The 27,979-nt window shown below is 39.5% G+C and overlaps 3 protein-coding genes and 1 gene segment (V, D, J or C); 3 read left to right on the top strand and 1 right to left on the bottom strand.

The window, feature by feature from the left end:
* The window catches only part of LOC124518350 (immunoglobulin lambda-1 light chain-like), a 677,956-nt gene that overhangs the window by 180,400 nt on the left and 469,577 nt on the right, over positions 1-27,979 (top strand).
* Positions 1-27,979, top strand: part of LOC124518353 (immunoglobulin lambda-1 light chain-like) — a 721,987-nt gene that overhangs the window by 257,160 nt on the left and 436,848 nt on the right. The window lies entirely within an intron of this gene.
* Positions 1-27,979, top strand: part of LOC124518352 (immunoglobulin lambda-1 light chain-like) — a 550,070-nt gene that overhangs the window by 99,960 nt on the left and 422,131 nt on the right. The gene's annotated exons all lie outside the window — the stretch shown is intronic.
* Positions 4,625-27,135, bottom strand: ZNF280B (zinc finger protein 280B). Its single transcript, XM_047088333.1, has 3 exons — positions 27,049-27,135; positions 26,177-26,234; positions 4,625-9,359 (listed from the first exon to the last, which is right to left on the bottom strand). The coding sequence occupies exon 3, from the start codon at positions 9,286-9,288 to the stop codon at positions 7,654-7,656; it is 1,635 nt and encodes a 544-aa protein (XP_046944289.1). The 5' UTR covers positions 9,289-9,359; positions 26,177-26,234; positions 27,049-27,135; the 3' UTR covers positions 4,625-7,653.

Below are 27,979 nucleotides of genomic sequence, written 5' to 3'. Positions count from 1 at the left end.
TGAAGAAGCCCTCAGGTGGCACTATGCATTCCCTCAGAAGTAAGCACAGTCTGAAACAAACTCAGAGCTTAAAATTTAAAGGGCTCTGGACTCATTGGCCATGTAAAAGGTTGCTTCATCAGGTAAACTTGTCTTTCCGGTGAGGGTGCTGCTTTCTGAGCTAAGGACACAGTTGAGGAAGTAGTAAAGGGAACAGATTGACACAATACACCACACACATATCCCTCACCCAGGGCATTCAGGAGGGAATAAAAGAGCCAACAGAGAGCTCAGCATCAGCTGAGAAGCCAGCAGATCCTTGGGACCTCTGCACCATGGCCTGGATCCCTCTCTTTGTCCTCTCTCTACTCATTCATTGTCTAGGTTCATAGAGATTTCAAAGACTGGTCTTTGGAGTGATCCCCTGATCCTGTTCTTCATTCCTACACTGCGTCTGTTTTCAGTTTTAGAGACTAGTTCTCAGGCTGTGGTGACTCAGGAGCCCTTCCAGCCATCCCTAAGAGGGATAGTTACTGTCAGCTGTGGCTCCAGCACAGTAGTCATCACCAATGGTAACTATCCACACTGGTTCCAGCAGAAGTCTGGACAAACACTGATTTATGACACACACAACCAACACTCAGGGACTCCCACACATTTCTCAGGCTTCCTCTTGGGGTCAAACTGCCCTCACCTTCTCAGGGGCTCAGCTCGAGGAGGAAGCTGAGTACTACCATATATGCTGGCATATCCTGGTGCTTGGCACAATGAAAGACCCAGATGAAGAATGGTGGCATGAGCCTGCCACCTGGCTGATTCTGGGTCCACATATTTATCAACCTGATTTGACTGACAAATGGATAGATATTTTAGCTCTCTGGAAAACCTAAATGTTGGCCACTTATAGAGAAAAAAGTCAAGGGAAGTGGGCTAAAATGATCCAGTGAATGTTTTAGGAGGTGGGTATAGGAAAAACAGAACCCCAAAATTTTGTCAATCTGTAGGGCACAATAGAAGCTGTAATACATGAAGAGTTTATGATCAATTCCCTTCCCCCCACCCCCAAAAAAAGCATGTAAGATATACTTCCAACTGCTCATTGGAGCAAACAAAATAAGGTCTTTATTTCATGTAAGTAAAGTTTTCAAAACAATGCAAGTTCACTGCATAAAATTTGTTAATATTTTTAAGGAGTGTTTTTTCCTATCCTGGGAAGACCAAATAGTTCAGAAGTTAGATTACTATAGAAGTTACTAGTCTTTTTTTTCCTTTAAGTTTCAGATCATACAAATGTATACAAAAATTGGTATCCTGCTAGTTTTCCTTCATACTACTGCAATCTCTCTTTAATATATGGGTGTGTGTGTGTGTACATATTCCAGCTAAAGCTGGAAGGACTTTGAGAAGTGTGTTAGTATAAGACTTAATAAAAACAAAAACTGGACTTTGAGAATGCTCCAGTGTGGCTTAAAAGGAAGTAAGGAACATGATATTAGAAAATTGAGAAAGGGGTTATGTAGTGGCAGAAAGTTTGGTAACACCATCACCTTCAGTTTATATGAAAAGGATAAAATGTACCTAATTAATTGACTCATCTGGCTAAGGAGATTTCCAGCCAGAGAGCTGGAAGTACTGCCTAGCTTCTTCTTGTTGGTTACAGTACAATATGAAGGGAAATTAAAAAAAAGTTAAGGGAAGGACTGTTAAAACAGGAGCCAGAACTTGCAGGTTTTGAAAATTCCGTCTTTTCAGATGGCAAAAGATGCTGAAATTAATGGCTACCAAGCAAAGATCATAACCCAGGGCACTGAAGAAAGGTGATCTAAAGATGAGAGTGTGGCTGTAAAATTCTTTGTTAAGGCTCAGAAGGATCAAAGGTGATGCTTCAGAGCACCATTCAGTCAGGTCAAGGCCCTCTAAAGAGTTTAAGGGTGTGGCTCAAAGATCACCTCAAATCACACAGTGGGGCTTCAAGATCACCTCAAATCACACAGTGGGGCTTCTACTAAGCTTATGAGTGTTGTCTCTCAACATTCTCAGCAGAAACCCAAGAGAGTCATCCATACCTTGAAGAGATGTGTGGTTGTAGCTTTGGAGTGGAGTTCTTTGGCATGAACACCAATAAGATTAACAGGAGACACACAGTTTTCAATTTAGCTATAAACTTTCTTTCATAAAAGCAAGTATGTCATAGGGCAGAATCAAGAATCCAGACATCAAAGCCAAGAGAATCTCCAGGCCTTGCATCCTAATCAATGAACTGCCAGCATATGTATACCTGGTGGGATTTCAGAATTGCCACTAACAAGTGACTCCCATCTCCTCTTCCCCTTTCTAAACAGGCATGTCTATGAAAGTTGTTCTATGCCTGTCCCACTGCTGTTGGGTGGGCATGTAGGTGAGCAGGTAACTTATCTCTTTTGTTCACAGGTCTTCAGATTCAGGGAACTGTACCTGAGATACTGCAAATGAGGAATACCACCCAAGGACTTGATCTACAACTAGACCTGATTAAGATGATGAGATTCTAGACTTCAACTTTTGGAGGCCTTCTGAGGAGGTGAATGTATTTTGCACATAGGAAGTATGTAAACCTGGTGGTTTAAAATTATACCCATAAATTCTTCCCTTCAAAGGTAAAGCTTAATTACCCTCCCCTTGATATGTGTGCTAGACTTAGTGGCTCATTTCTAATGAACAGAATATTGTAGAAACAACAGAGTAAAATGTCTGAGATTAGGTCATAAAAGACAGTCTAGCTTCCTTGCTCACTTCCTTCGAATATTTGTTCTAGAAGCTAGCTAGGCATGTCTTGAGAATACTTAGGTAACCCAGAAGAGAGGCTCATATGGAAGTATGAGGTTTTCTCCCAACAGTGAGCAAGGAATTGGGAGTTTCCTGTCAATAGCCATGTGAGTAAGCCATCTGGGAAGCAAATCTTCCAGTCTCATTCAGGTCTTCAGATGACTGCAACCTCATGGAACACCCACAACATGTAATTTCCAGAACAACCCAACTAACTTGCTCCTGGATTTCCAACTCTCAGACACAGTGGAAGAGTAAAAAAAAAAAATTAAGCTGTTAGTTTTGTGGTATAGTTTGTTATACAGGAATAGACAATGAATATATCCCCAAATTTGGGCTCTGCCTTCAGTCCAGTTTTGACAAGAATCTTGCTGGGTCCGTTTATAGAAAATTCCCCACCATTGATATCTGATCACCCTTGATATCTGATAAAATTTCTTATTCTCTACTCTCAACATCATGAATAATTTTTCTTCAACATTTCCAAGTTTTATTATTAGGAATTTCTTTCAAATGAGTATTTTCATGCTTTTACCTTTTATACTATATTCATTTTGGGGGAACAGATTTCTAGAATTAAAAGTTCATTATTTTTATCATATCCTTTTTTAATACCCCATGTAGTGATTTGAAAAGGATGTATACAAAGTCATTTAGTATGTACCCATACCCATACCCTAAAAGTTCCAAGGAAAACTTAATTCACAGTAAACTATAAATTTAAGACTAAAACATTCAGTCTGCAAATTCTCACGCCTTTGGAATTAACTTACCAAAAAAGGTATACAGAATGAAAACTTTAATAAAAATGAAAGTATGAATCAAAATATTTAAGACTCAAAGCTGTAAACAAAGGTAGGCAAAGTTTAAATCCTTTATTAAACAGAAATAAAGCTGTTAAAGTGTCTTTATAAAAAAAAGAAGAATCCTAAAGAAAATAGAGGTGTCTAATGAATCAAGACAAAAATAGGGAGGGGCGCCTGGGTGGCTCAGTCGGTTAAGCGTCCGACTTTGACTCAGGTCACGATCTTGAGGTCCATGAGTTCGAGCCCCGCATCAGGCTCTGGGCTGATGGCTCGGAGCCTAGAGCCTGCTTCCGATTCTGTGTCTCCCTCTCTCTGACCCTTCCCCATTCATGCTCTGTCTCTCTCTGTCTCAAAAATAAACGTTTAAAAAAATTAAAAAAAAAATAGGGAACAAAAACAATTAGTTGGGATAATAAATCAAGGGTTGTTCCTTGGAAGAGTAAATCAGAAACATTGATAAAGCTGTGGCAAATCTAATGAGGGGAAAAGGAAATACGTTTTAATAATAGAAATGAGAAAAGGAATGGGATTCTGAGTAGAGAGGATAATATTCAACCCCAAGTGGAAATATTACTTCAGGAAAGGAAGGTTTCTAATAGAGAAGTATGAATCAGGCTGAGCAAAACCTTTCTGATAGAAAAGTGTGAATCAGACTGAGCAAAACCTTAGGTTAGTAAAGAAAATGTAAATGATTGCCTCAATAGATATTGTAAGCTATCCAATAAAACTAAGCAATTTTCTTTAAAAATTCTAAAGACAGAAATTAAGCAGTATGTGCATTACCTTTAATAGTAAAGCATTTCTCACTAAAACCAAGAACAAGAAAGCTCATTTACATATCACTGTTTGGAAGTTCGGGCCAATGCAATATGGTCAAAAATAATTAAAATTGGCAGGAAGGCAAAGAGTGTACATAGTGGTATCAAATAAAAATTAACTTAAACTAAAAATATGCCATGTTATTGGTGAAAAGATAAATAACGAAAACTTTTTTTTTTTCAAAAAAGCATTTTATTACTATAATTGCTATTTTACTTACAATTTTTGGCAACATTAACAAAATAATAAATTTTATCTGAAAGAACAAGCAAGCAAAATAGACATGGAAATTCACAAAAGGCAATAACAAAATAGTAATCTTGACAGATATTCAATATATTTGTAAACAAAACAAAGTGACATTGCCTTAAAAAAATATAGAGGTATCAATAGAAAAACAGAGAAAGCTCCTGAAAGAACTCAACTCACTATATTCATTGTCTTTTGGTTGCAGGCACAGAAATTGACTCAAGCTAGCTCAATTCTAAGGTAAGCAAAGCTTTTGATGATTATCTCTTCCTAGCTTTTTGTGAAAACCTAGGAAATTTAACCAGATTGGAGAGGAAAGAAGGAGTGGGGAGGCTTAAAGTGCCTTTAGCAGGGAGGAGGAAAAAGGTATCATTTCATTGTCAGTATCTTTTAAGAACACTGGTGAAGCTCAATAAACTAAAGGAAGTGTCAAACAATTAAGCGAGGTAGCAAGTCATGCAGGCTTAGGAGATGAGCATTCTAAGAAAGAAAGCAACAATTGCAAAGTCTTTGGAACAGGAAAAAATATGATTTGCTTGAAAAAAAAAGCAAGGCCAATGCGTCAAAAACAGTGCACCAGTGGGGAAAATGGTAGAGTAGCATGGCAGAGAATGGAAGAGCAAGAGGAGGTAGACAGGGGTCGTATCACTCAACCTGTAGTTGGCAATAAATAACAATTTGTACTCCTTAGGGGCATACTTTAGTTAAATAGCAAACAACAGTTAACAGTGTTGATAATACCAAGCAACCACAAAAACAAAGAACTAAAACATTTCATATTTTTACTGTTTTCAAAAACAGAATTTGTTATACGAACAGAACAAGGGAGACAAGTATGCAGAGGTCTGCATATCTATTTATACACAGAAGTTTCCACCTGAGACTAGAACAACTGTGCGTGCACACGCACACACACACACACACACACACACTCTCTCTCTCTCTCTCTCTCTCTCTCTCTCTCCTTCTCTCTCCACCTAAAACAGGTTCAGGCTGAAATATTAACAAAGTGCCTCGGCCCAAGCAAACTAACTGAAAAGGCCTAGTTAAATGTTCAAAGTGCAAATCAATCAATCATTGAGCAAATAAATACAACAGAATCTACACTCAGGAAGTTCTCTAAAACATGGACAGTATACTCACAACTACTTTGTTATCTGTAGTCCTTCCTCCCCAATTCTAGAAGGGATGCAAAGCCCCTGATGACTAACCATTCCCAGCTTTTTGTAAAGCTTAGGGAATTTAACAAGACTGAGGAGGGAAGAGGGAGGAGAGATAAGATGCTTTGAAAGAAGGGAAAGCAACAGAAAACAGGAAAGACTTCTCCCAGCTCAGGTCTATAGACAGCATCCTAGGTTCCTTAAGTGGTGCACAGAGGCTTGTAGGTACCTGAGTCAGAGGTGGAAGAAAGAAGGGACAGCACTGGAAAATGCCCAGGGACACTCAATCCTGGGAACCCACAGAAGTAGTCAAGGGTGTTGATGTTCAGGAACCAATACTCAGATGGCACTCCAGTTACATAAGAGTCCTTGGAAATGGCAAAGGGAAAAGGTTCACAGTATAGTCACAGATTAGGCAGTTAGCCAGCTGAAGCACAGGAACTCTAAAACGTAATACTTAATGAAATTAATGGGACATTTCTTGCACATAAGAGTGTGGCAAGGAAGTCCCAAACTCACATTAGTTTGATAAAAAGGGAAACTATACACACAAGAGAGTAACTGTTAGCTGTAATACATTCATGTCCAAGGCAAGTTACAAACTTGCAAATTTCACATATTCAACAGGGGTAAGATACATGTACATGGGAAAATACCAGGAAAAGCCCTATACTGGGTTTAATTTTACTCAGTCACCATGGGTTACTACTTTTATCCACTGTACTTACTATTCTTGGGCAACTCCCATTCCAACTTAATAGTAAGAGAGCTAAATTTAGCCCAGTCCTTGAACTAGGTAGATACCATTTGTTTAGCTCTTTTCAGTTCAAACTATGGGTGTCTGGGCTTCTTTCCCTGGGGAAACTTTATTTGCTGTACTGCTGCAGCTGAGAGGTATATGGCTAATTTATTCCGACCAAAGGCCAGCCAGACGAGAACAAACTGAATTCCTCTTTGGATCACTCAACTGGAGCTTCAGACTCTAGCCCCCAATCTATTCATTACCCCTTCTTCTCCATTTGAAGCCAATTGACACGCAGTAATTATTTCATGTCTGCAGGAGCCCCTTGCCAAACATCCGCGTTTTATTTTAATACTTTTGCTTCCTTGGATGTTCTTGTGCTAGGAAGACACTCTGAGACTGTTCTTTCTTTCTGCCTTGGCTCCCAGACTGGAGTGAGCGAGTGAGCGAGTGTGTGTGTGTGTGTGTGCGCGCGCGCTCTCCCTCAACCAGAACAAGGAGTCTCCACTGACTAATCTTCCAGTTTCTGATTCCCATTCATGACAACCTTCTTCAACTTTACCCTCATGCTCTCAGAGACCGATTATTTTAAACCAGCACAAGAGAGACACTTATAGGGGCTCAGCAGCAAATGGGACCATGTTGTAACAGTCTACGTTGTAACAAAGTCATATCAGTCTGACTAGAGTTAATATTGAAATCCTCAAGACATGGAAAAAGTTGAAAATAAAATTAAGTACTTAACTCTAGATTCTATCTGCAGAAGTTAGAGCTTTCAAACTTACAAGTAACATGAAATATCAAAATAAATAGGTTTCCACTTTTTTTCTCTCACACACACATACACACACAAAACACCTTTTATATGTTAAGCCAGATACAGTTACATGAAAGCCAGGTAATATATTTTAAATAACATCTCAAATTCATATCAGACAGTACTGTATTTCATGAATTTAAAAAGAAACTCATAAATAACTCATTGGTTTCACTATGTTTGATGCTACTGAATAATGTATGGTTTGTATTTTTTATTTTTATAGGGTTTTTGACTTTGATTGAAATACCTGCTTTAGATTTACTGAAACTCGAATTAACGAGGTTTTTTGGAAACTTTACTCTTAGACCTGGGGGGTGACGGTTCAGAATCTGACGTGCTCACAGTAATGGATGCTACTTCCAATGATTCTGGGTGAAGAGGTCCCAGTGACACTTGAATAACAACTTTTGTTTCAGGAGGCAATCCTTCCAGTTGCTTAGGCTTCTTAAACATTTGATGACACTGGGTCTTGTGCTCCATTTTCTCCTTGAAAGTTAAAAACTGTAGCCGGCATTTGGAACAGTGGTGAACACTCTTTTCCCAGTGTCCCCTATAATGACACATGTATGGTGTTGCAGTTTTGAAAATTTTGAGACAGAATGGACAGAGCAAGTTCTTAGTGTTTTCATGGCAAGTTCTGAAATGTGTTTCCACATCAGCAAAGGCTGATGATCTGTAATTGCAAACCTGGCACACATAGGGCATTTCACCAGGCTTATGATTGTCCTTCATGTGCTGTAAGAGAATTTGGTCTGTTTTGAATGACAATTCACAAATTCTACAGACAGTGGAGGGCTCCTGGGTAGTGTGTACACTTTCAATATGGCATTGCAGCTGGAAGGGAGTGGGAAACTGTCGGTGGCAGTGCTGGCAGGTGGTGTAACTTTCCCAGCTGTCACCCCTCTGCTTCTCAAGTTCCAAATGGTGTTTCATGTGATTCATAAACTTGACATTCTTTAGAACTTTCAAGCAGCTGAGGCATTTAAAGGTTGTGTGAGTCTTCTGTTCTGGCTGTCCATCTCCTTTATGCTGCCCATAATAAAAGTCACGAAGTAATATGACCAGACTTCCTTTCTTGGGATCAACAACCTGGTTTTGACTTGCTAGTCTCAAAAAATCTGTTTTTGCTTGTCTATTTTCCTTAACAGGATCTGCAGGGTTGAAATGAACACTGTCCTTTGGAAAAGCTGTTGGAAAAGGTGCTCCATTCTGAACATGGCTTAATGAGGTATGAACACTGTTTGAGGGTGTGCTTTGCTCAGCAGTCACTGTATGAAAGATACCTGAAGGGGACAAAGCTGAAGCATGTCCCCCTATGATTCCATCACTGAGTTTAAGCCTTTTGGGATTTACATTGTTTACTTCAGCAGTAGAAAGTTGCTTTGATATGCAAGGACTTTTATTCATACCTCCTACAGAAAGTGCTGCTCCACCTGGATGCTGCAATGAATTTGTGAATGTAATCAAAGGAGAACATAACTCTGAAGAGCTATTAGGCACGACTTGTGGTGAATTACTTTTATAATCAGGTTTAGACAAAGGCTCAATAATAATAGGACTTTCTGTTGATCTTGATTCAGATTCAGAAACAGGCAAGGCAGTCACTGCTTCTGATACAGGGGTCACATGACTTATAGGCTGCAATTTGCAAGTAGTACCTTTTCTGAGGTGACCATACTTTTTTCTCCTTGAACATGAACCTGGGGTGACTCTGTTCAAAATGTTTGAAACGACTGGTTTTGAATTTGAAGTCACCCCAACAAAGATCAGCTCAGCATCATCATTTACATGTTCTACCCCAACAAAGATCAGCTCACCATCTTCATCATCTACCTGTTTGGTTTCTTCTATGTTCTGCTGCGGTTCTGGCTCTTGTTCTTCCTCACATAATATACATGGTTGTTCCATTTTCTAATTTTTTTTTTTATTCTTGAAGGTGTGGCCTCAAGTCCCAGTGTTTTCTTTATATAAATTGCCACCTAAGTACAAACATACTACACATCAGTAAGTACAGAAAAATTCATTACCTTATTTCTCTCCAAAACCCTAAGGTAGTTATAAACACTCTGATTTTATAGATAAGGACATTAAGACTCAAAGGATAAATTACAGCTTAAAAGCTACTGTTATAAGTCTGTGCAGCTCCAGAATCACAGCTTTGCTGATTATGATTTCTTCTATTTAAAAAAGAGGAAAAACTTCTAATAACTAAGCTCTAGATAAAATCACATGCAAAGGATACACTACTTTATAAAGGCACCACCTGCAGTGTATAGAAACACAGGCTTTGGAGTCAGAAAAGAATTAAGCTGAAATTCTAAGTCAGCCATAAACCAGCTGCATCTTTCTTTGGCAAGTTCAAAACTTTTAAATGTGTTTCTGTATCCTAAAGGCAAAAGTTCTTATTTCTGGGGTGCCCAGCTGGCTCAGTCAGTGGAGCACACAACTCTTGATCCTGTGGTCATGAGTTCTAACACTGGCTATAGAGATTACCAAAAAAAAAAAAAAAAAAAAGACAATAAAAAAACTTAAAAAAACAAAAAGTTCTTACTTCTCTGACTTAAGGCAATAGCTCGTTTTAAAAAGCATCAACCATTCAATGGCACCTTTTTTTGAGGCAGAATTGAAGAAAAGTTTATATTAAATGAACATCTCAATTGATTCATACATACTAACTTTATAAATATTAATACAGAAGTGTCAAATTCAAAGAACAGAGTAGGAGGACCTACACACAATCAACAAATTGTATAATTCAGTGTCAAATGCTTACTTTTCACATGCCTTAGCAAATTAGGAATGAACTCTCTTGATAACCTCATCTCACCTCAAGGCCTTATAGTCTGTTCACTGATGTGTCCTAAATTTATCCCTCTAATCCTGACTTCCCCACTGAAGTCTCTTCTCCACATGGCAGGCAAAATGATTCTGTTCAATCAGATTATATCACTACTCAGCTCAAAATACTCCAATGGTGGGGCGCCTAGGTGGCTCAGTTGGTTAAGCGGCCGACTTCAGCTCAGGTCATGATCTCACGGTCCGTGAGTTCAAGCCCCACGTCGGGCTCTGTGCTGACAGCTCAGAACCTGGAGCCTGTTTCAGATTCTGTGTCTCCCTCTCTCTGACCCTCCCCCGTTCATGCTCTGTCTCTCTCTGTCTCAAAAATAAATAAATGTTAAAAAAAAAAAATTAAAAAAAAAAAACACTCCAATGGCTTTCTGGTTTGCTCAGTAAAAGGCCAAGTGCTTCCAATGCCTGTAAAACCATGCTTCCAATCCTATATACTGCTCCTGTAGTTATGTCCTACTCCTCTCCCCTATCTACTCACTCTAACCACACTAACCACCTTGCTTTTTCTTAAACATATTAAACACTTTACCTTGAGCTTAGAGCCTTTCATTTGCTGTCCTTCTAATATGCATGCTCATCACCCAGATACCTGCATGGCTAGCTCCTCACCATCTTCAGACTTCTGTTCCAAGTCTTCTCAAAGAAGTTCTCAAATAATCCAACCAGCTGCTAATTCACATTCCCAATCTCTCTCCCATTCCCCTCACCTTCAAGTCCTTATCACCATCTAACACATTATTAACTTTATCCATCTTGATTCTTTTCTACTCCCTACCCAGTAGAATGTAAACACCAAAGGACAGGGATGGTCTTTTGTTGACTACTGTACCCCCAGCACAAAGAACAGTACCTGGTACAACATGGGAGTTCAACAAATACAGAATTTGTTAAATGAGTTGATGGTAACTTTCATTAACAAGAACCTTTTTGGTAGAACAGACTGTATGTACTCCATTACTTCCACATTTTCTATGATTTAGTTTCAGAGCCTTGTCCATGTTAGATATTCTGTGGGCCAATGAAGGATTGAAAACTGCTAGCTTTTTACAAACATTTTTTCCTCACAACCCATAGTAAAAAAAAAAAAACAAAAAAAAATAAAAAAACAATGTATACAGAATCTCACTACACACATATAAATAATAATTGTTTTACTAAATGGAATGCTTATTCTAATATTTTCTATTTTTTTTAATTGACCATGACCCACAAAATCAATTATGACTCATCAATGGCTCACTACCAGTGGTTTGAAAAACACTGGTTTTAAATTATGATTCATAAACTCACCAACTTCTGAAAACATAATGTCAGAATTCATTGTAGCCCAATATGGACACTTCAAATCCAATCTATAAAAATTAAATTGGCATCTAATATATGTCATGTACCTCTCATTAACTTAATCAGCACATCAGCATATAATTTTGGAACACATAGATATTTAATCTTGAAACGTGTATACCCACTTGGAAATAAGTCAAAAAGGAAGTAGAATATTAAGTAGAATAAAAATTACTTACTCTTTTCTACACTTCTTTCACAATTATATTTTGCTTGCCCAACCTGGTCTGGTCTGACACTACCAAGTACTAAGAAGAAAAGTGATGAATGCATGAAGCTTACAGTCTAGTGTGTCATGAATAGTGATTACAATTTCTTAATTTCTTTTTTTTATGTTTATTTTTGAGAGAGACAGAGTGCGAGTAGGGGAGGGACAGAGAGAGAGGGAGACAGAGGATTCAAAGCAGGCTCTCAGCTGTCAGCACAGAGCCCAACGCAGGGCTCGAACCCACTATCTGTGAGATCATGACCTGAGCCAAAGTCGGAAGCTCAACCAACAGAGCCACCCAGGCGCCCACAACTTCTTAATTTCTTAAAACTGAGACCAAGTATGTAATTAAGAGATATGCTATGCAAGAAAACATAGAAGTTTGAAAGCACTGCTCTTTAATCAATGAAAATTGGTTTGGTATGTCTATATTCAACTTCAATCATCTAACTCCAGGATAATGCCACCTAATCCAGTGTTTCTCAACCTAAGCACCAATAACATGCCTGGACCAGATAATTCTTTGTGGGGGAGAGGAGTGCTGTTGCATGCATTTAGGATGTTTAGTAGTATCCCTGACCTCTACTTACTAGATGACAGTAGCAATCCCTACATGTCCAATCAAAAATGTTCTTATGGGGGCGCCTGGGTGGCGCAGTCGGTTAAGCGTCCGACTTCAGCCAGGTCACGATCTCGCGGTCCGTGAGTTCGAGCCCCGCGTCAGGCTCTGGGCTGATGGCTCAGAGCCTGGAGCCTGTTTCCGATTCTGTGTCTCCCTCTCTCTCTGCCCCTCCCCCGTTCATGCTCTGTTTCTCTCTGTCCCAAAAATAAATAAACGTTGAAAAAAAAAAAAAATGTTCTTATGGGAGGGATGCCTGCATGGCTCAGTTGGTTAAGCATCCAACTTGGGCTCAGGTCATGACTGCACCATTCATGAGTTTGAGGCCCATGTGAGGCTCTGTGCTGACAGCTCATAGCCTGGAGTCTACTTCGGGTTCTGTGTGTATCTCTCTCTCTCTGCCCCTCCCAGGCTTGCTCTCTCTCTCAAAAAAAAATAAATAAAAATTTAAAAAATAAATAAATAAAAAATACAGCCTAGAAAAGTTTATGCTTTTACTTAAAGTTACCTTAAAGTAAGGTCTGGAGACAACACTAAAATTCATGATTCCTGAATTCTAGTTCTGCATTCTCCCCATGAGAACTCTGACTTAATTCATGTCTGAATTTCTGGTGATGTTGCTATTAATTGCTTAGTCCCTAAGAATCAAAGAGTCTCACTGGATTCATTTTTATTCTCCTTGTATTTTATAAAAACTGTTCAAACCTCCTCAACCTCCAACAAATTACTCAAAGAAACTTCTTCTAAGTGGTTCTAAATAACTTTTAAAGCATTAGTCTTTCTAACTACCTTTCATTTCCATTCTTATTAAAGCACCTCCCCACAATTTCTATGTTTAGGTCCACTGGTTACTTCATGTTTTTACATCTACACTAGGCTCCAAATTGTCTGGTCTCTCTGTCCTTCAAATTATGACCAATTCCATACCACCACTAGATGAATCTTAAAACACCTCTGTAATTATATCACTCCATTATTCCTACATGTTAAATGATTCCTCCAATTCTAGAGAATACATTTTAGGTTATGCTACATGCTGAACTGTGTCCCTCCAAAATTTCTATGTTGAAGTCTTAACCCCCAGTGTGATGGTTTCTGGAGATTCGAACTTCAGGAGATAATTAAGTTTAGATAAATCATGAGGGTGGGGCCCTCATAATGAGATTAGCACCAAGAAGAGCTATTAGAGAACTTGCTTCTTCTTTATCTCCCATCCACTGTGTGAAGACAGAGTGAGAAGGTGGCCATCTGCAAGCCAGAAGGAGGGAAGCCAATCAGCTGGCACCTTGATCTTGAATTTTCCAGCCTCCAAAACTATGAGAAATCAAATCCTATTGTTTAAAAAAAGTAAAAATAAACTAGGTTCCGGTAACAATGCCAGACTTTCCACCCAACTGATCTTGGAGGGAGTTTTAGCTGTTGACCATGCTGATTAACTTTCCAATCATTCAAGATGAAAAGTTAAGAGAAAGAATCAGACCTAAAGTGAATAAACTAATGAATGAGTTCATTTAGAATAAGAATTACATTAGACCATGGGAATTTTCTTATCATTTCTCTTCTGGTGTCCTTATTTTCTATTTAGAAACTTAAGATACTAGGGTAGGAAAGCTGGACATGCCAAAGACCTACTACATCTAACGAGTTAATCCTCAAAAATCACTTCATATCCCCCATCAAGGAAGCTGCCAAAAGCTGTAGGAGGAGTTAATAAGAAGATTTCATGCCAAAGATAGCAGAGAAAGCAGTAGGTGATAGATAACTCATCTCCTAGGTTATTCCTATGAATTTTAACAACAGCCCTTTTAGTGGATCTTTGTTATAGCCACACACCAGCTTTTTTAAGGCACCAGTCTTTCTTGAGAACCTTCTTGAGATCAGACTAACAGGACTCCTCTGCTACCTATCCTCACCATCTTCCCTTGCTCCTGACTCTTTTCACCTCACTAGTGCTCCTCCAAATTCCTACCCCTATTCGTTCCCCACCCACGGCACTCATGTCTCTTCCCCACCAATCTTCTTTCCTTCTCTTCCACTGATCCCACACATCTGCTGCCTTAAAATTTAATGCCCATTAAACACAGATCCTTAGAAGAAATGAGAGGCTCAGAGGATCCTTAAAACTGCAGTATACATTTACATTTCACTTTAGGGCAATGAATAAAAATAAAAAATTTTTTTCATAAATATTTGTCCATAAATAAGCTCACAATAGTTGGAGGAGTATAAAAATGGGGTCTAACCTAGCTTGGGAGTCCAGGAAGGGAACAACTATTAAGCTAAGGTGGTTCTTTATCAAAAGACATGATTATTTCTATAGACTGGACTCAGAAAAATCAATAATTTATAGACCTTCAATACCAATTTCCACTCTCACTATCTCTCTGACCTCTTTTCCCATTATTCTAACACTCATTCACTCCAATCCAGCCACAGTGGCTTCTCTGCTGCTCCCTTCAGTTTCTGCCTGGAACTCTTATCTCCCAGATATCCTCATGGCTAACAGTTCTATCTCCTTTAAGTCCACGTCCAAACTTACCTTTACCGTAAGACTTGTTCTGATCACCAAAACTAAAAGTACAACACTCCTACCTACCCAACATTCGATCCTATGACTCTGCTCTATTATATTCTTCCTGATTTCATAACATCACATTCTATATCACCAAAGAACGTATTTATTATATTCACTACCTTTCTTTCTCCATTGGACTCGCAGTTCTTTCCACTAGAAAAGTTGTTTTGTTTTTAGCTTGTTTTATTTTTATCTGTCTGTTCACTGATTTCTCCCGAAGTCCTAGAGCAGTCCTGGCACGTAAGTCTTAAATATTCGTTAAAGGAAAGTGATTTTCTAGGAGTTAGATATAAATTCAACAAAGGATGGTGGGCTGAGAGAAGGTGTAGGAAATGTTCAAATATGAGGAACAGCCAATTTTCTTCAAGTCTGGGAACTAATGAAGTTTACTATTTTTAAAAAATTTTTGTTAACGTTTATTTATTTTTGAGTGAGAGAGAGAGACAGAACACGAGTGGGGGAAGGACAGATAGAGAGGGAGACACAGAATCCGAAGCAGGCTCCAGGCTCCGAGTTGTCAGCACAGAGCCCGATGCAGGGCTCAAACTCATGAACCGTGAGATCATGACCTGAGTGGAAGTTGGACGCTTAACCGACTGAGCCACACAGGCATCCCTGAAGTGTACTATTATAGCAAATGTGAGAACCTTGAAATCCTGGAACTCAGGAGAATGACTACAGTCAGGTACTTTCAGTCATTTTCCCTTTTTCTTCCTTTCATCCCAAGAGCACCATGTTAGTGTTAAACACATCTTAGTGAATACACAAAGTAGATATGAGCAGAATGGCAGTTCAACCTAAAAGTGGTGGTTAGTTCAGAAGTTCTTTCTCTAAGACTGAGTGTTTAGAAAGGGTTTGGAAGTATCAGATGAGTGGTGAATGATTTAAACAGAGGTTGCAGACAGCCATAAAAAAGAGAAGTTTAAAAAAAAAAAAAGAGAATGTTAATTTGTTAAATGCCAGCAACAAAGTGAGGCTATAGGAAATGGTGGAATAAGAAACTACAAATATAGGGGCGCCTGGGTGGCGCAGTCGGTTAAGCGTCCGACTTCAGCCAGGTCACGATCTCGCGGTCCGTGAGTTCGAGCCCCGCGTCAGGCTCTGGGCTGACAGCTCGGAGCCTGGAGCCTGTTTCCGATTCTGTGTCTCCCTCTCTCTCTGCCCCTCCCCCATTCATGCTCTGTCTCTCTCTGTCCCAAAAATAAACGTTGAAAAAAAAAAAAAATTTTTAAAAAAAAGAAACTACAAATATATCCTCTGTCATAAAAGCAAAGAGAACAATAGCAAAAATTGTCCAAATCAAGCTTTTTGGATCCTGGAAATTAACCAAAGGCTTGCAAAAATCAGAGGATTACTGTGGAAAACAGTTTGGCAGTTCCTCAAAAAGTTACACACTGAATTATCATATGACCCCACAAGTCTGCTTCCAGGTATATAGATCTTTTGAAAAGAGGTACCCAAACACATGGAAAGTACAGGCATGCTTATAGTAGCACGATTCACAAGAACTTAATGGTGGAAATAACACAAATGCGGTATACAAAACACTGGAATATTAGAATCATAAAGGGAATAACAGCACCTCCACGTTCACTGTTGTATTATTTACAATAGCCAAGATACAGAAACAACCTAAGTGTCCACTGGTGGATGAAAAAAAATGTGGTATATACAAACAATGGAATATTATTCAGCCATAAAAAAATGAATGAAATCTTGTCATCTGTGACATGATAGACCTGAAGGCATGATGCCAAGTGAAATAATTCAAACAGAGAAAGATAAATATATTATCCCGCTGATATGTGGAATACTAACAATAACAACAAGCTCACAGATACAGAGAACAGACTGGTAATTACCAGAGACAAGGGAGGGGGGCAAAATGGGTGAAGGGGATCAAAAGGTATAAACTTCCAGTTATAAAATAAGTAAGTTGTGGAGATGTAATGTACAACATGGTGACTATAGTCAATAATACTATATTGCATATTTAAAAGTTGCTAAGAGAGTAGATTTTAAAAGTTATCACAAGACAGAAAAAAATTTTTAACTATGTATGGTGACAGATGTTAACTATACTTATTATGGGCACCATTTCACAATTTATACAACTATCAAATCATGTTGTACACCTGAGACATAAACATATGTTAGATGTCAATTATACCCAATAAATGGAATTTAGTATTGATACATGCTGAATAAACCCTAAGAACATGCAAAGTCAAAGAAGCCAAACAGAAAAGTTCACATATTGTATGATTTCATCTACAGGAAACATCCAGAATAAGTAAGGCCATAGAATCAAAACACAGATTGGTGGTTACCAGGGGATAGAAGGGGAAATTGACAGAAAATGCTTAATGGTAAAAAAAGTTTTACTTTGGAATGTTTGAGATGTTTTGGAACTAGATATAGGCGGCAGATGTACGACACTGAGTGCTCTAAATGTCACTCAATCTTTCACTTTAAAATGACTGATTTTATGCTATGTAAATTTTACCTCAATATATTATTTTTTTTAAGTTAGCTTATTTATTTTTGAGAGAGAGAGAGACAGAGCAAGTGCATGAGCAGAAGAAGGCCAGACACAGAGGGGGAGAGAGAATCCCAAGCAGGCTCTGCACTGTTAGCACAGAGCCTGATGCAGGGCTCAAACTCACAAACCATGAGATCAGGACCTGAGCTGAAATCAAGAGTCAGACACTTTAACCGAGTGAGCCACCCAAGCGCCCCTCAACATATTATTTTTTTTAACATATTATTTTTTTTTTAATAAAGACAGGATATTACTACCAACCACACAGAAATTAAAAAAAAAAAATCTAAGGGAACACTATAAACAATTCTCTTTCAACAAATTAGATAACCTGATGAAATGCGCAAATTCCTAGAAAGACACAAATTACCAAACTGACTCCAAAAGTACGAACTGACCCAGAATAGATGACTCCAAAAATATGGACTGACCCAGAATATATGAATAGATTCAAAATATATGAATAGATCCAAAATAGAGACTGAGTTAGTAATCAAAAAAAAAAAAAAAATTCCCAAAAGAGAAATCCAAGATCAGATGACTATCCTGGTAAATTCTACCAAAACAATTCAAGAAAAATTAACATTAATCCTTCAACTCTTCCAAAAACTAGCAGAGGAGAGAAAACTTTCCAGCTCATTCTATGAGGCTAGTACTACTCATACCAAAATTAGACAAAGATCTCACACACCAAAAAAACATTATATACCAATATCTCTTATGAGTAGAGGTAAAACTCCTTAACAAAATACTATCAAACACAATTCAATAACACATAAAAAGAACTGTGACCATGACCAACTGAGATTTACGTAAGAAATGCAAAGTTGGTCTATTATACGAAAATGAATCAACATTATACCATTTTAGTAGAAAAAAGCCAAAAAACCCACATCTGCCTGCAAAAAAAGCACAATACAAAATCTAGCACCCTTTCATGAGGGAAGAAAAAAAAAAAGCACTTAACAATTGGAAAGAGAAAGGAACTTTCTTACTCAGACAAAGGGCATCTGTAAAAACCCGACAGCTAGCATCATACTTCATGGTAAAAAGACTAAAAGCATCTCCTGTCAGATCAGGAACAGGACAAGGGTGTCCACTTCTACCACTCTGATTCAATATTATATTGTCCTTTAATGGGACATTAGGCAAGAAAAAAAGTAAAAAGGCATTCAGACTGAAAAAAGAAGTAAAACTATATTGGAGAAGACATGATTTTATACATATAGAAAATCCATAGAAAATCTACAAAACAAGTATTAGAACTAATAAACAAGTTCAACAAGCTTGTAGGATACAAGATCAATATAAAAAATCAATTATATTTCTATACACTAGCAATAAACACCTTGAACTGAAATTAGGTAAACAGTTCTATGTACACTCAACATTAAAAAGAATAAAATACTTAACAATAAGTTTACCAAAAAAATTGCATGACTTTCACACTGAAAACACTGAATTATACTGAATACATTACTGAGGCAATTAAAGAAGATCTAAGTAAATGCACACATCCTATGTTCATGGATAAGACTTAATACTGTTAAGATGGCAAGACTACTGATCTATCAAAACCCCAGCTGGCTTCTTCACAGAAATTGAAACTCATATAGAAATGCAAAAGACTCAGAAGAGCCAAAACAATCTTGAAAAAAGAACTGAAAATTTCACATTGATTTCAAAATTTACTACAAAGCTACTGTAATCAAGAATATGGTACTGACATGCAGATAGAAACACAGATTAATGGAATACAATTCGGAGTCCAGAAATAAACCCATACACTAACAGTCAACTGATTTTTAGCGAAAATACCAAAATAATTAAGTGGGGAACAGACAAGTCTTTTCAACAAATGTTGGAACAACTACACAACCATCTGCAAAAGAAAGAAGTTGGACCTCTGCTCACACCATACACAAAAAATAAAACAGATTAGAACTAAATATAAATTCTGCCCACAGAATTGGAGAAAATAGGGGTGCCTGAGTGGCTCAGCTGGTTAAGCATCTGATTTTAGTTCAGGTCATGATCACACAGCTCGTGAGTTCGAGCCCCACACTGGGCTCTGTGGTGACAACTCAGAACCTGAAGCCTGCTTCAGATTCTGTGTATCCTTCTCTCTCTGCCCCTCCCTCCCTCATGCTCTGTCTCTCTCAAAAATAAACATTAAAAAAAAAAAAAAAAAAGAATGCAAGAAAATATTTGTAAATCCTGTTTGTGACAAGGGACTTATATCCACAATACATAAAGACTTCTTATATCATTAGAGTAAAAAGACAACTCAATTTAAAAAATGGGCAAGGGAATTAAATAGAAATTTCTCCAAAAATGATAAACAAATGGCCAAGTATATGAAAAGATGTTCAACATACCAGTAATCAGAGGAATGTGAATCAAAACCACCATGATATATCACTTTACACCCCTTAGAATGCCTACTATCAAAAAATATAAAAATAAACAAGTACACCAGAAAATAACAACTTTTGCGCATGGGTGGCTTAGTTGGTTAAGCATCCGACTTCGGCTCAGGTCATGATCTTGCAGTTCATGAGTTCGAGCCCCGCATAGGGCTCTGTGCTGACAGCTCGGAGCCTGCTTCAGATTTTGTGTTTCCTTTTCTCTCTGCCTCTTCCCTGCTTGCACTCTGTCTCTCTCTCTCTCAAAAATAAACATTTAAAAAAAGGGGGCGCCTGGGTGGCTCAGTCGGTTAAGTGGCCGACTTCGGCTCAGGTCACGATCTCGCGGTCCATGAGTTCGAGCCCCGCGTTGGGCTCTGTGCTGACAGCTCAGAGCCTGGAGCCTGTTTCAGATTCTGTGTCTCCCTCTCTCTCTGCCCCTCCCCTGTTCATGCTCTGTCTCTCTCTGTCTCAAAAATAAATAAACGTTAAAAAAATTTTTTTTAAAAAAAAAAGAAAAAATAACAACTGTTGTCAAGGATGCAAAAAAAGTAGAATCCTTATATGCTGTGATTGGAATGTAAAATAGCACAACTGCTATGGAAAACAACAGAGGTTCCTCAAAAAATTAAAATAGAACTTCTGGATACACATCCAAAAGAAATGAAAAGCAGGATCTTGAAGAGATCCTTGCATACCCATGTTCACAGCAGCACTGTTCATGATAACCAAAAGGTGGCAGCAGCCCAAATGTCCATCAACTGATGAATGAATTTTAAAAATATCCCACACATACTATGGGATATTATCTAGCCATAAGAAGGGATTCTCTCACATAGGACAACACCCATGAATCTTGAGGACATTATGCTAAATGAAAAAAGCTAGTCACAAAAAAGACAAATACTATATCAATTTCACTTACATGAAGTATCTAAAGGAGCCAAAGCAACAGAAAAGAAACAAAAAGTGGAATGGTGGATACCAGGGTCTAGGGAAAGAGGGACAAAAGAAGTATGTTATTTAATGGGATGGATACAGGGTTTCAATTTTGTAAGATGGAAAGTTCTAGAGATCTGTTTTAAAACAATATGAAAAAAATACAATGCACATATATTTAACACTTAAATGGTTAAGACGATAAAATTTATGTTACCTGTTTTATGACAAAAAATGTATTTAAATTTTTTTTTCAACGTTTATTTATTTTTGGGACAGAGAGAGACACAGCATGAACGGGGGAGGGGCAGAGAGAGAGGGAGACACAGAATCGGAAACAGGCTCCAGGCTCTGAGCCATCAGCCCAGAGCCTGACGCGGGGCTCGAACTCCCGGACCACGAGATCGTGACCTGGCTGAAGTCGGACGCTTAACCGACTGCGCCACCCAGGCGCCCCAAAAAATGTATTTAAAAAAAATGAATAAAAAATATGAATAGACATTTCATCAAAGATATGCAAATGGCCAATAAGCACAAGAAATATTGCTCAACACAATTAGTCATTAGGGAAATGTAAATCAAAATCATGAGATACAACTTCACATACACTAGGTTGGTTATAATCAAAAAGAGGAACACTAACAAGTGTTGCAGAGAAATGTGGAGAAATTGGAATCCTCATGTGTTGCTGGTAAAACTGCTATAAAATGGTCAGCCACTTTGGAGAACAGTTCGACAGCACCTCAAAAATTAAATACAGAGTTATATGCTCCAACAATTTCACTCCTAGGTATATACCCCAAAGAATTGAAAACATAAGTCTACATAAAAATTTGCATAACAATGTTCACAGCAGCATTAAAAATAAAAGCCACAGAGTGCAAAAAATCCAAATGTCCATTAACTGATAAATGGATAAACTGTGGCATAACCATACAATGGAATGTTATTCAGCAATGAAAATTAATTAAGTACTGCTGTATATGTGTGATATGGATGAACCTTGAAAACATGCTAGTGAATAAAGCCAGACACAGAAAGGTCACATACTGTATGACTCCTCTCATAAAATGTCTACAATGGGTAAATCTATAGAGACAAACTACTGGTTGCCAAGGGTTGGGAGGAAAAAAGAATGAGGAATGTAGTAGGTTGAATTATGGCCCACCAAAATATCAGATCCTAATCCCTGAAACACATATATGTTACCTAACTTTGGAAAGGGTCTTTGAGATGGGAGGATTACCCCTGGATTATACAAATGGGTCCAAAATACCATCACAAACATCCTTAAAAGAGAGGCAGAAGGAGATTTCACACATACACCAGAAGAAAGCATTGTAAAAAGACTGGAGTGACATGGCCACAAGCCAAAGACTGCCAACTGAAAGAGGCCAGCACTGGATTCTCCCCTAGTGTCAAGGGTAGCATGGCCCTGCCAACACCTTGATTTAGGCCTCCAGAAGTGAGAGGGAATAAATGTTTGTTGTTTTAATCCACCAAGCTTGTGGCAGTAGGTTATAGTAGCCACAGGAAACTAACACAGGGCTTTAGGGTTGATAAAATGTTCTTGAATTAGGTAGCAGTAAAGACTGCACAATTTTGTGAATATACTAAAAACCATTCAATTTTGCACTCTATGGAGTAAATTGTATAGTATGTGAATTATATCTCAAAGAAAAAAAATTCCTAGCAATAGGCTGGTGTGACCCCCACATCCTAACAAGTGATACTAAATTTTCAAAGCCCCTAACCAGACTCCATTCATGTAACAAGAGTTAGGTAATTAGGATTATGGTAATAATGCAAACTAATCTAGCCAAGAAAAAGAGATAAACTAGTATCACAGAGCCAATGTACAAATATGTAGTGGGAGGTATAACTTCCCAGGGATGAATGGATATCTTCTTGTAGAGTGGACATTACCCTGATACTAAGGACTTAGAACACCGACTTTATTATTAGGATTGCTAAATATCCTAATTTGACCACGGCAATCCAGTTTGACCTGTTGTCCCTATGTATTTTTTTAAAGTGCCACTTTTCAATCTTAAAAACATCCCCATTTGGGTGATAAATTAGTCAACCTAATTATAAGGAAACTGGACGTTGTGAAAGTGGAGAGCAAATTCTATGCACGCCAGGTGGGCCCTATCATGAATCGCTATATAACATGTATCTCTCTGCTATTGGGAAGCTCCCAGGGAAAATAATACTGGTAAGACTTCCACAGAGCATCCATATTTTGTTTTCAAATATATACAATACTAATGCTTAAGCTGAACTCTCAGAACTCTATTATTCAGTGTTACTCAAATGATTGATTTATACATTTAAAGGAAAGAATAAGGAATGCATCTAGGAACACTTGTCATTGACACATAAGGAACTTACAAAGGATAAGGTTAAGATAACTTGTGTTCCAATTTTTTCAGTGTTATGAAACCAAAAGATGAAGAAAGCTTCTATTCTTTTTTTCGTATCAAATTGACCCTAACATAATATTGCTGTATCAGAACTCCTGGGTCCAAAGAAAGGAGGAGGGGGGAATTTTTCTTTTTTCTTTCTTTTTTTCCCTAAGAAATTAGGGAGAAATTGTTATTCTATGGAAAGATCACCCTAAAAGGTTCTATGTGTGGTCATACATATAATATTGGCAATGTCCTGATGTTCACAATTTTGGATGAACTGCAACTATAAAGCATACCAAATAAGTAGATTTAGAACATACCCCTATTCACAAAAGACTAAGAAACAAAGAAATGACACAGGAACAGAATGATAACTGTACAGGTCTGACAGCCTCCTAACCACAGAGAAAGGGGGAGGGAGAAGGATCAAGATGGGTATTTGTAAGGAATCTGAGTATTAGTGAGTGTTTGGTGAGCCTACCACATGCCAGGTACTGGTCTCGGTACTGGAGATACAGTAGCGATTGAAACAAAGACCCTTTCTTCAGGGAGCTGACACTGCAACAGACGTAACTGGGAAATACATTTAAAAAATATATACATATAATATTACAGTATCACACATTACATATTTTGATATGTAAATAAAGTAACAAAAAACATATAAAATGTTATGTTATATGTGTATATACATACGCATAAAATTTCAAATGGTTATAAATACTACAGAGAAAATAAAGCAGGAAATGGGCCAGGTAGTATGGAGGCAGGCTGGTATCTGTATGGCATGGTTATGGAGATCTAAGAAAGAATTCTCCAGCAGAAAGAAGAGCAAATACAAAGGTTCCAAGACAAGAGCTTGTTTCCCAAATTTAAGGACCGGTCAAGAGGCTAACATAATAAGCAAGCCAATGTGAAGGAAATGAGATCAAAAATTAGTTCATTGTAGTACGTTAATGTAGTCCATTCTAAGTTCTTTGGTTTTTACTCTGTGACAGGTCACTGGGAGGTTTTGAGTGAGGAGTGATATGATCTTTCATTTCAACAGGATCACTCTGCTGCTCCTGGAAGAAGGAAATCATGTTAAGAGACTACTGAATTAATAGAAACAAAAAAAAATGACTGTACTAGGAGACAAAGGTACTGAGATGGGGTCAGGTTCTAGATCAAAATCTTGAAGGCCCACAAGATTTGTTGACAGACTGACTGGATTTGAGATGTGAAGAAGAGGATGACACATATAAGGGGTGATGCTGAGCAGGTAAATATGAGACAGAACTCAGAGAATGACCTGGGCTAAGTACACAGATTTTGGAGCCTTTGGCATATAATGTTATTTAAAACACAAGACTGAATGAGATCATCTAGGGAAAGAGGTCTGATATCCAAGCCCTCAGGCATTCCATTGGTTAGAGGTCAGGAACATGAGAAGAAAGCAGAAAAGGATATGAAAAGGGAACAGTTACTTACAGCCAACTGTGGTGGGGGTGGGGGTGGGGGTGGGGAGGTGGTAAAGGAGAATGGAGAAAAAGAAGCATGCTGCAATCCAAATGAAAAGTTATTTTCAGGGAAGAGGAAATGAATGACTGATAAATACTGCCAATAGATCACATAAATTAAAAACTAAAAATTGACCACTGGATTGAGCAATATGAAATTCACTGGTGACCCTGACAAGAGTGGATTTAGAGAAGAATGGGAAAACTGGAGGAAGCAAATATGGACAACTCTGGAGAAATTTTCCTATAATGAAAATATGAAATAAAATAAGCAGATGAGGGATGTGCAATCAAAAGATGGATTTTTTAATGAGAGGTAATATTACAATCAGTCTGTTTGCTGATGAGAATGATCCAGAGAAACAGAAAACTTAACCCAGGACAAAGAGGAGACTTGCTCAAACAATATTCCTGAATAAACAAAAACTGCTTGGATTTAGCACACAAGGGGAGGTTTTGCCCTTAGCCTGGAGCCAAATAATTCACTCATAATGATAGGTGAATATGGAGAAGAGTTGGAATGGTGGATAAACGGGTATGGGAGCCACCCTCCAAGATGGCCCCAAGTGAATCTTGCCTCCTGTTACTTATTCACACTCTTGTGTAGTCCTCTCCCACACCATCACAGGGTTAGCCTATGTGACTAAGCAAATACAGAAGTCATGGTATGTAACTTCTTTAAAAGGCTCTGTACTTCATCTTGGGTACAAGGTTTCTCTTAAATCACTCACTCTGAGGGAAGCCAGCTGCCATGACGTGAGCAGCTCCGTAGAGATCCAGAGTGAAGAAGTGATCCCCTTGCTAAAAGTCAGGTGAGAAAGCTTAGACATGGATCATCCAACAAAAGTCAAGTCTTGAGAGACTGCCAATCCAGCCAAAAGCTTCACTACAACCTCCTAAGATACCCTGAGCCAGAATCACCCAGCTACATCCTAGGCTATGACAAACGGCGAAATAAACATTTCTTAAATTATTAAGTTTTGAGACAATGTGTTACACAGCAATAGATAACTAACTATATAATGGGTCTCACTGAGCTATATACACAAGTTCCTGGGCCTACAACTTACTTATTGTTGTGCCTGCTGGCATGAAATGAATTCCTATGGCCTCCCCTACCCAATCACATTCAATTATTTCATGAAATAAAGCCCTCAAGGAAAAGGGCTTAGAAATGAACAAAACTAACTCTATGTCACCATTCTTAACCAATACACATTACCCTGAAGGAACCACTTTAATACTTTACTACCTTAGCTGAAATCTTAGGTATGTGTATCAACCCATTTTAGCCTCCTGCCAGAGTAAAGGAAAAAGAAAGTCAGTTTCACATAGCTTAAAATCTACGATCCTGAAGAAAAAAGACACAATCTTGGCCGTTATTACAAAGACCTTTCATCTTACCTCAGGCGTGCACTGAAACTTCTAAGAACTTGAGCTACTCCAGGCAGAAGGTCACATCCTTGAGGCAACCAGAAGGGAGGGTTAGGGTTACTTCCATGTTACAGGAACACTTTACGTCCCACTGACTATCTGACACTACCATCTGGATGTGTCTGAAGCATCTCACACTTAACCAGAAAAGAAAACTGGGTTCCTTTCTCCCACACCTGTTCCTCCCATCTACCCTCTCTCCGTAAAGAAAGCACTGTGCCTGCCAACCGCCCAAATCCAAAGCCTGGCAAGCACTCTGGGTCCTGGCTGTCAGGGGGCCTTCGTTAGCGTGCAAGGGTCTGAGATAGAGTCCAGGCAGAGACACAGCACACAAGAAAACTAAGGCGCTGCGGGAGGCAAGAGAGCAATAAATGAATTTGAAAATGCTTGAATCCCCTTGAAAGGGTCTGGGCCACAGACGTCCAGAACGGGGAGAGGGCTGGCTTGCGAGGTTTAAACGCGCTGAGTTCCAGAAGCGACCCCGGCGGGGCGGGCGAGGTGGGCCGCGGGCGGGGAGGGTGTCAGGAAGCAGGGCAGGCCCCTTCTCCAGGACGCCAAGGCCGGGCCCGGGCCTGGGGGATGGGGCGCCCCGCCCGCGTGGGGGAGGGGAGGCCTCCTGAAAGGCGCCCGCCAAGATCGGGGGAGGGGGTGTGCGCACCCGGGGTCGCAGGACGCGGCGGGGGCCGCTCACCCGACACTCCCTTCAGAGGCCGCGGCGCAGGAACAGGCCTCTCCGGCAGGGCGAGACCGGGAGCGGAGCGGCCCGCGAGACTGCGGCCGCGGAATCCCTCCCATCTCCTCTGTGGAAACACACTATGGCCGCGCCACGCCCCCGTCCTTACCGGCCCCTGTCCGCGGCGGTCGCGGAGCAGCCAGAGGCGCACCGCCCCGAGGTGCTCCCCAGGCGAAGCCTGAGGGGACGACGCCTCCTCAGGGCCCAGGCGCCGCCGCCGCCGCCGCCGCCGCCGCCTCCGCCTCCGCACGCGCGCCCGCTGCGATCTGTGATTGGCCGCCAGGTGCGGGGCCCGAGGCCGGCGCGGCTCTGGGCGCTGCGATCTGATTGGCGGCGAGGCCGGGTCCGGCGCCTGCGCGCGCTCGGGCGCCTCTGCTGGTGATCCCTGGGCGCAGGGTCGGGGTGAGGGGGATGAGCGCCGCCGCTGTCACCCCGAGTCTTCGGAGATGTCTTGGGAAGTCGAGGTTGCAGAGCGGGCCGGGGTTCAAGGTCAAGGGCGGGCTCCCAATCCATCAGGGGATGCTTTTGTCAGCTTGGAGTTTAGCTCTCATAATCCTCTCAGGTGTGCTACCTTTTTCATAAAAGCACCAGCTGCTAGCCCCACGTTTAAGGGACCTTGATCACACAACTGGGCTTGGCGCCCACACTCCTGAGGTTGCATCTGGGGCCAATCCAGTCCAGCCTGGCACCTATTTTTGTATAGTTTGCAGCGACCGAAGAATGAACTTCACATTTATTAATGGCTTGAAAAAAAGCACAAAGAATATTATTTTGTGACATCTGAAAATTATATAAAATTCAAATTTCAGTGTCCATAAATGAAGTTTTATTGGAACACAGACATACCCATTCCTTTAGGTATTGTCTATGGCTGCTTTCCTGTTAAAACAGCAAAGTTGATTCGTTTCCAGAAATCATATTCAAAAGCCTAAAATATTTGCTATCTAGCCCTTTATAGAATTTTTTAATTGCCCATTTCTGCCAGAAAGCCTGTCTAGTTTAGTAATCTTTTGAAAGGAAAAAGAAAGACAGCTTTTGGT

The sequence above is a fragment of the Lynx rufus genome, unplaced genomic scaffold (assembly GCF_022079265.1).
Source record: "Lynx rufus isolate CCGP_SWC_20201006 ecotype Redwood Valley unplaced genomic scaffold, mLynRuf1.p SCAF_24, whole genome shotgun sequence".
Lineage (NCBI taxonomy): Eukaryota > Metazoa > Chordata > Mammalia > Carnivora > Felidae > Lynx > Lynx rufus.
The sequence above is the reverse complement of the archived record's forward strand: the minus strand, read 5'-3'. Positions and strand labels throughout refer to the sequence as shown.

What these genes read in the sequence shown, in the direction of transcription:
- ZNF280B (XM_047088333.1), bottom strand. Translation starts at nt 9,288, where the DNA reads ATGGAACAACCATGTATATTATGTGAGGAAGAACAAGAGCCAGAACCG.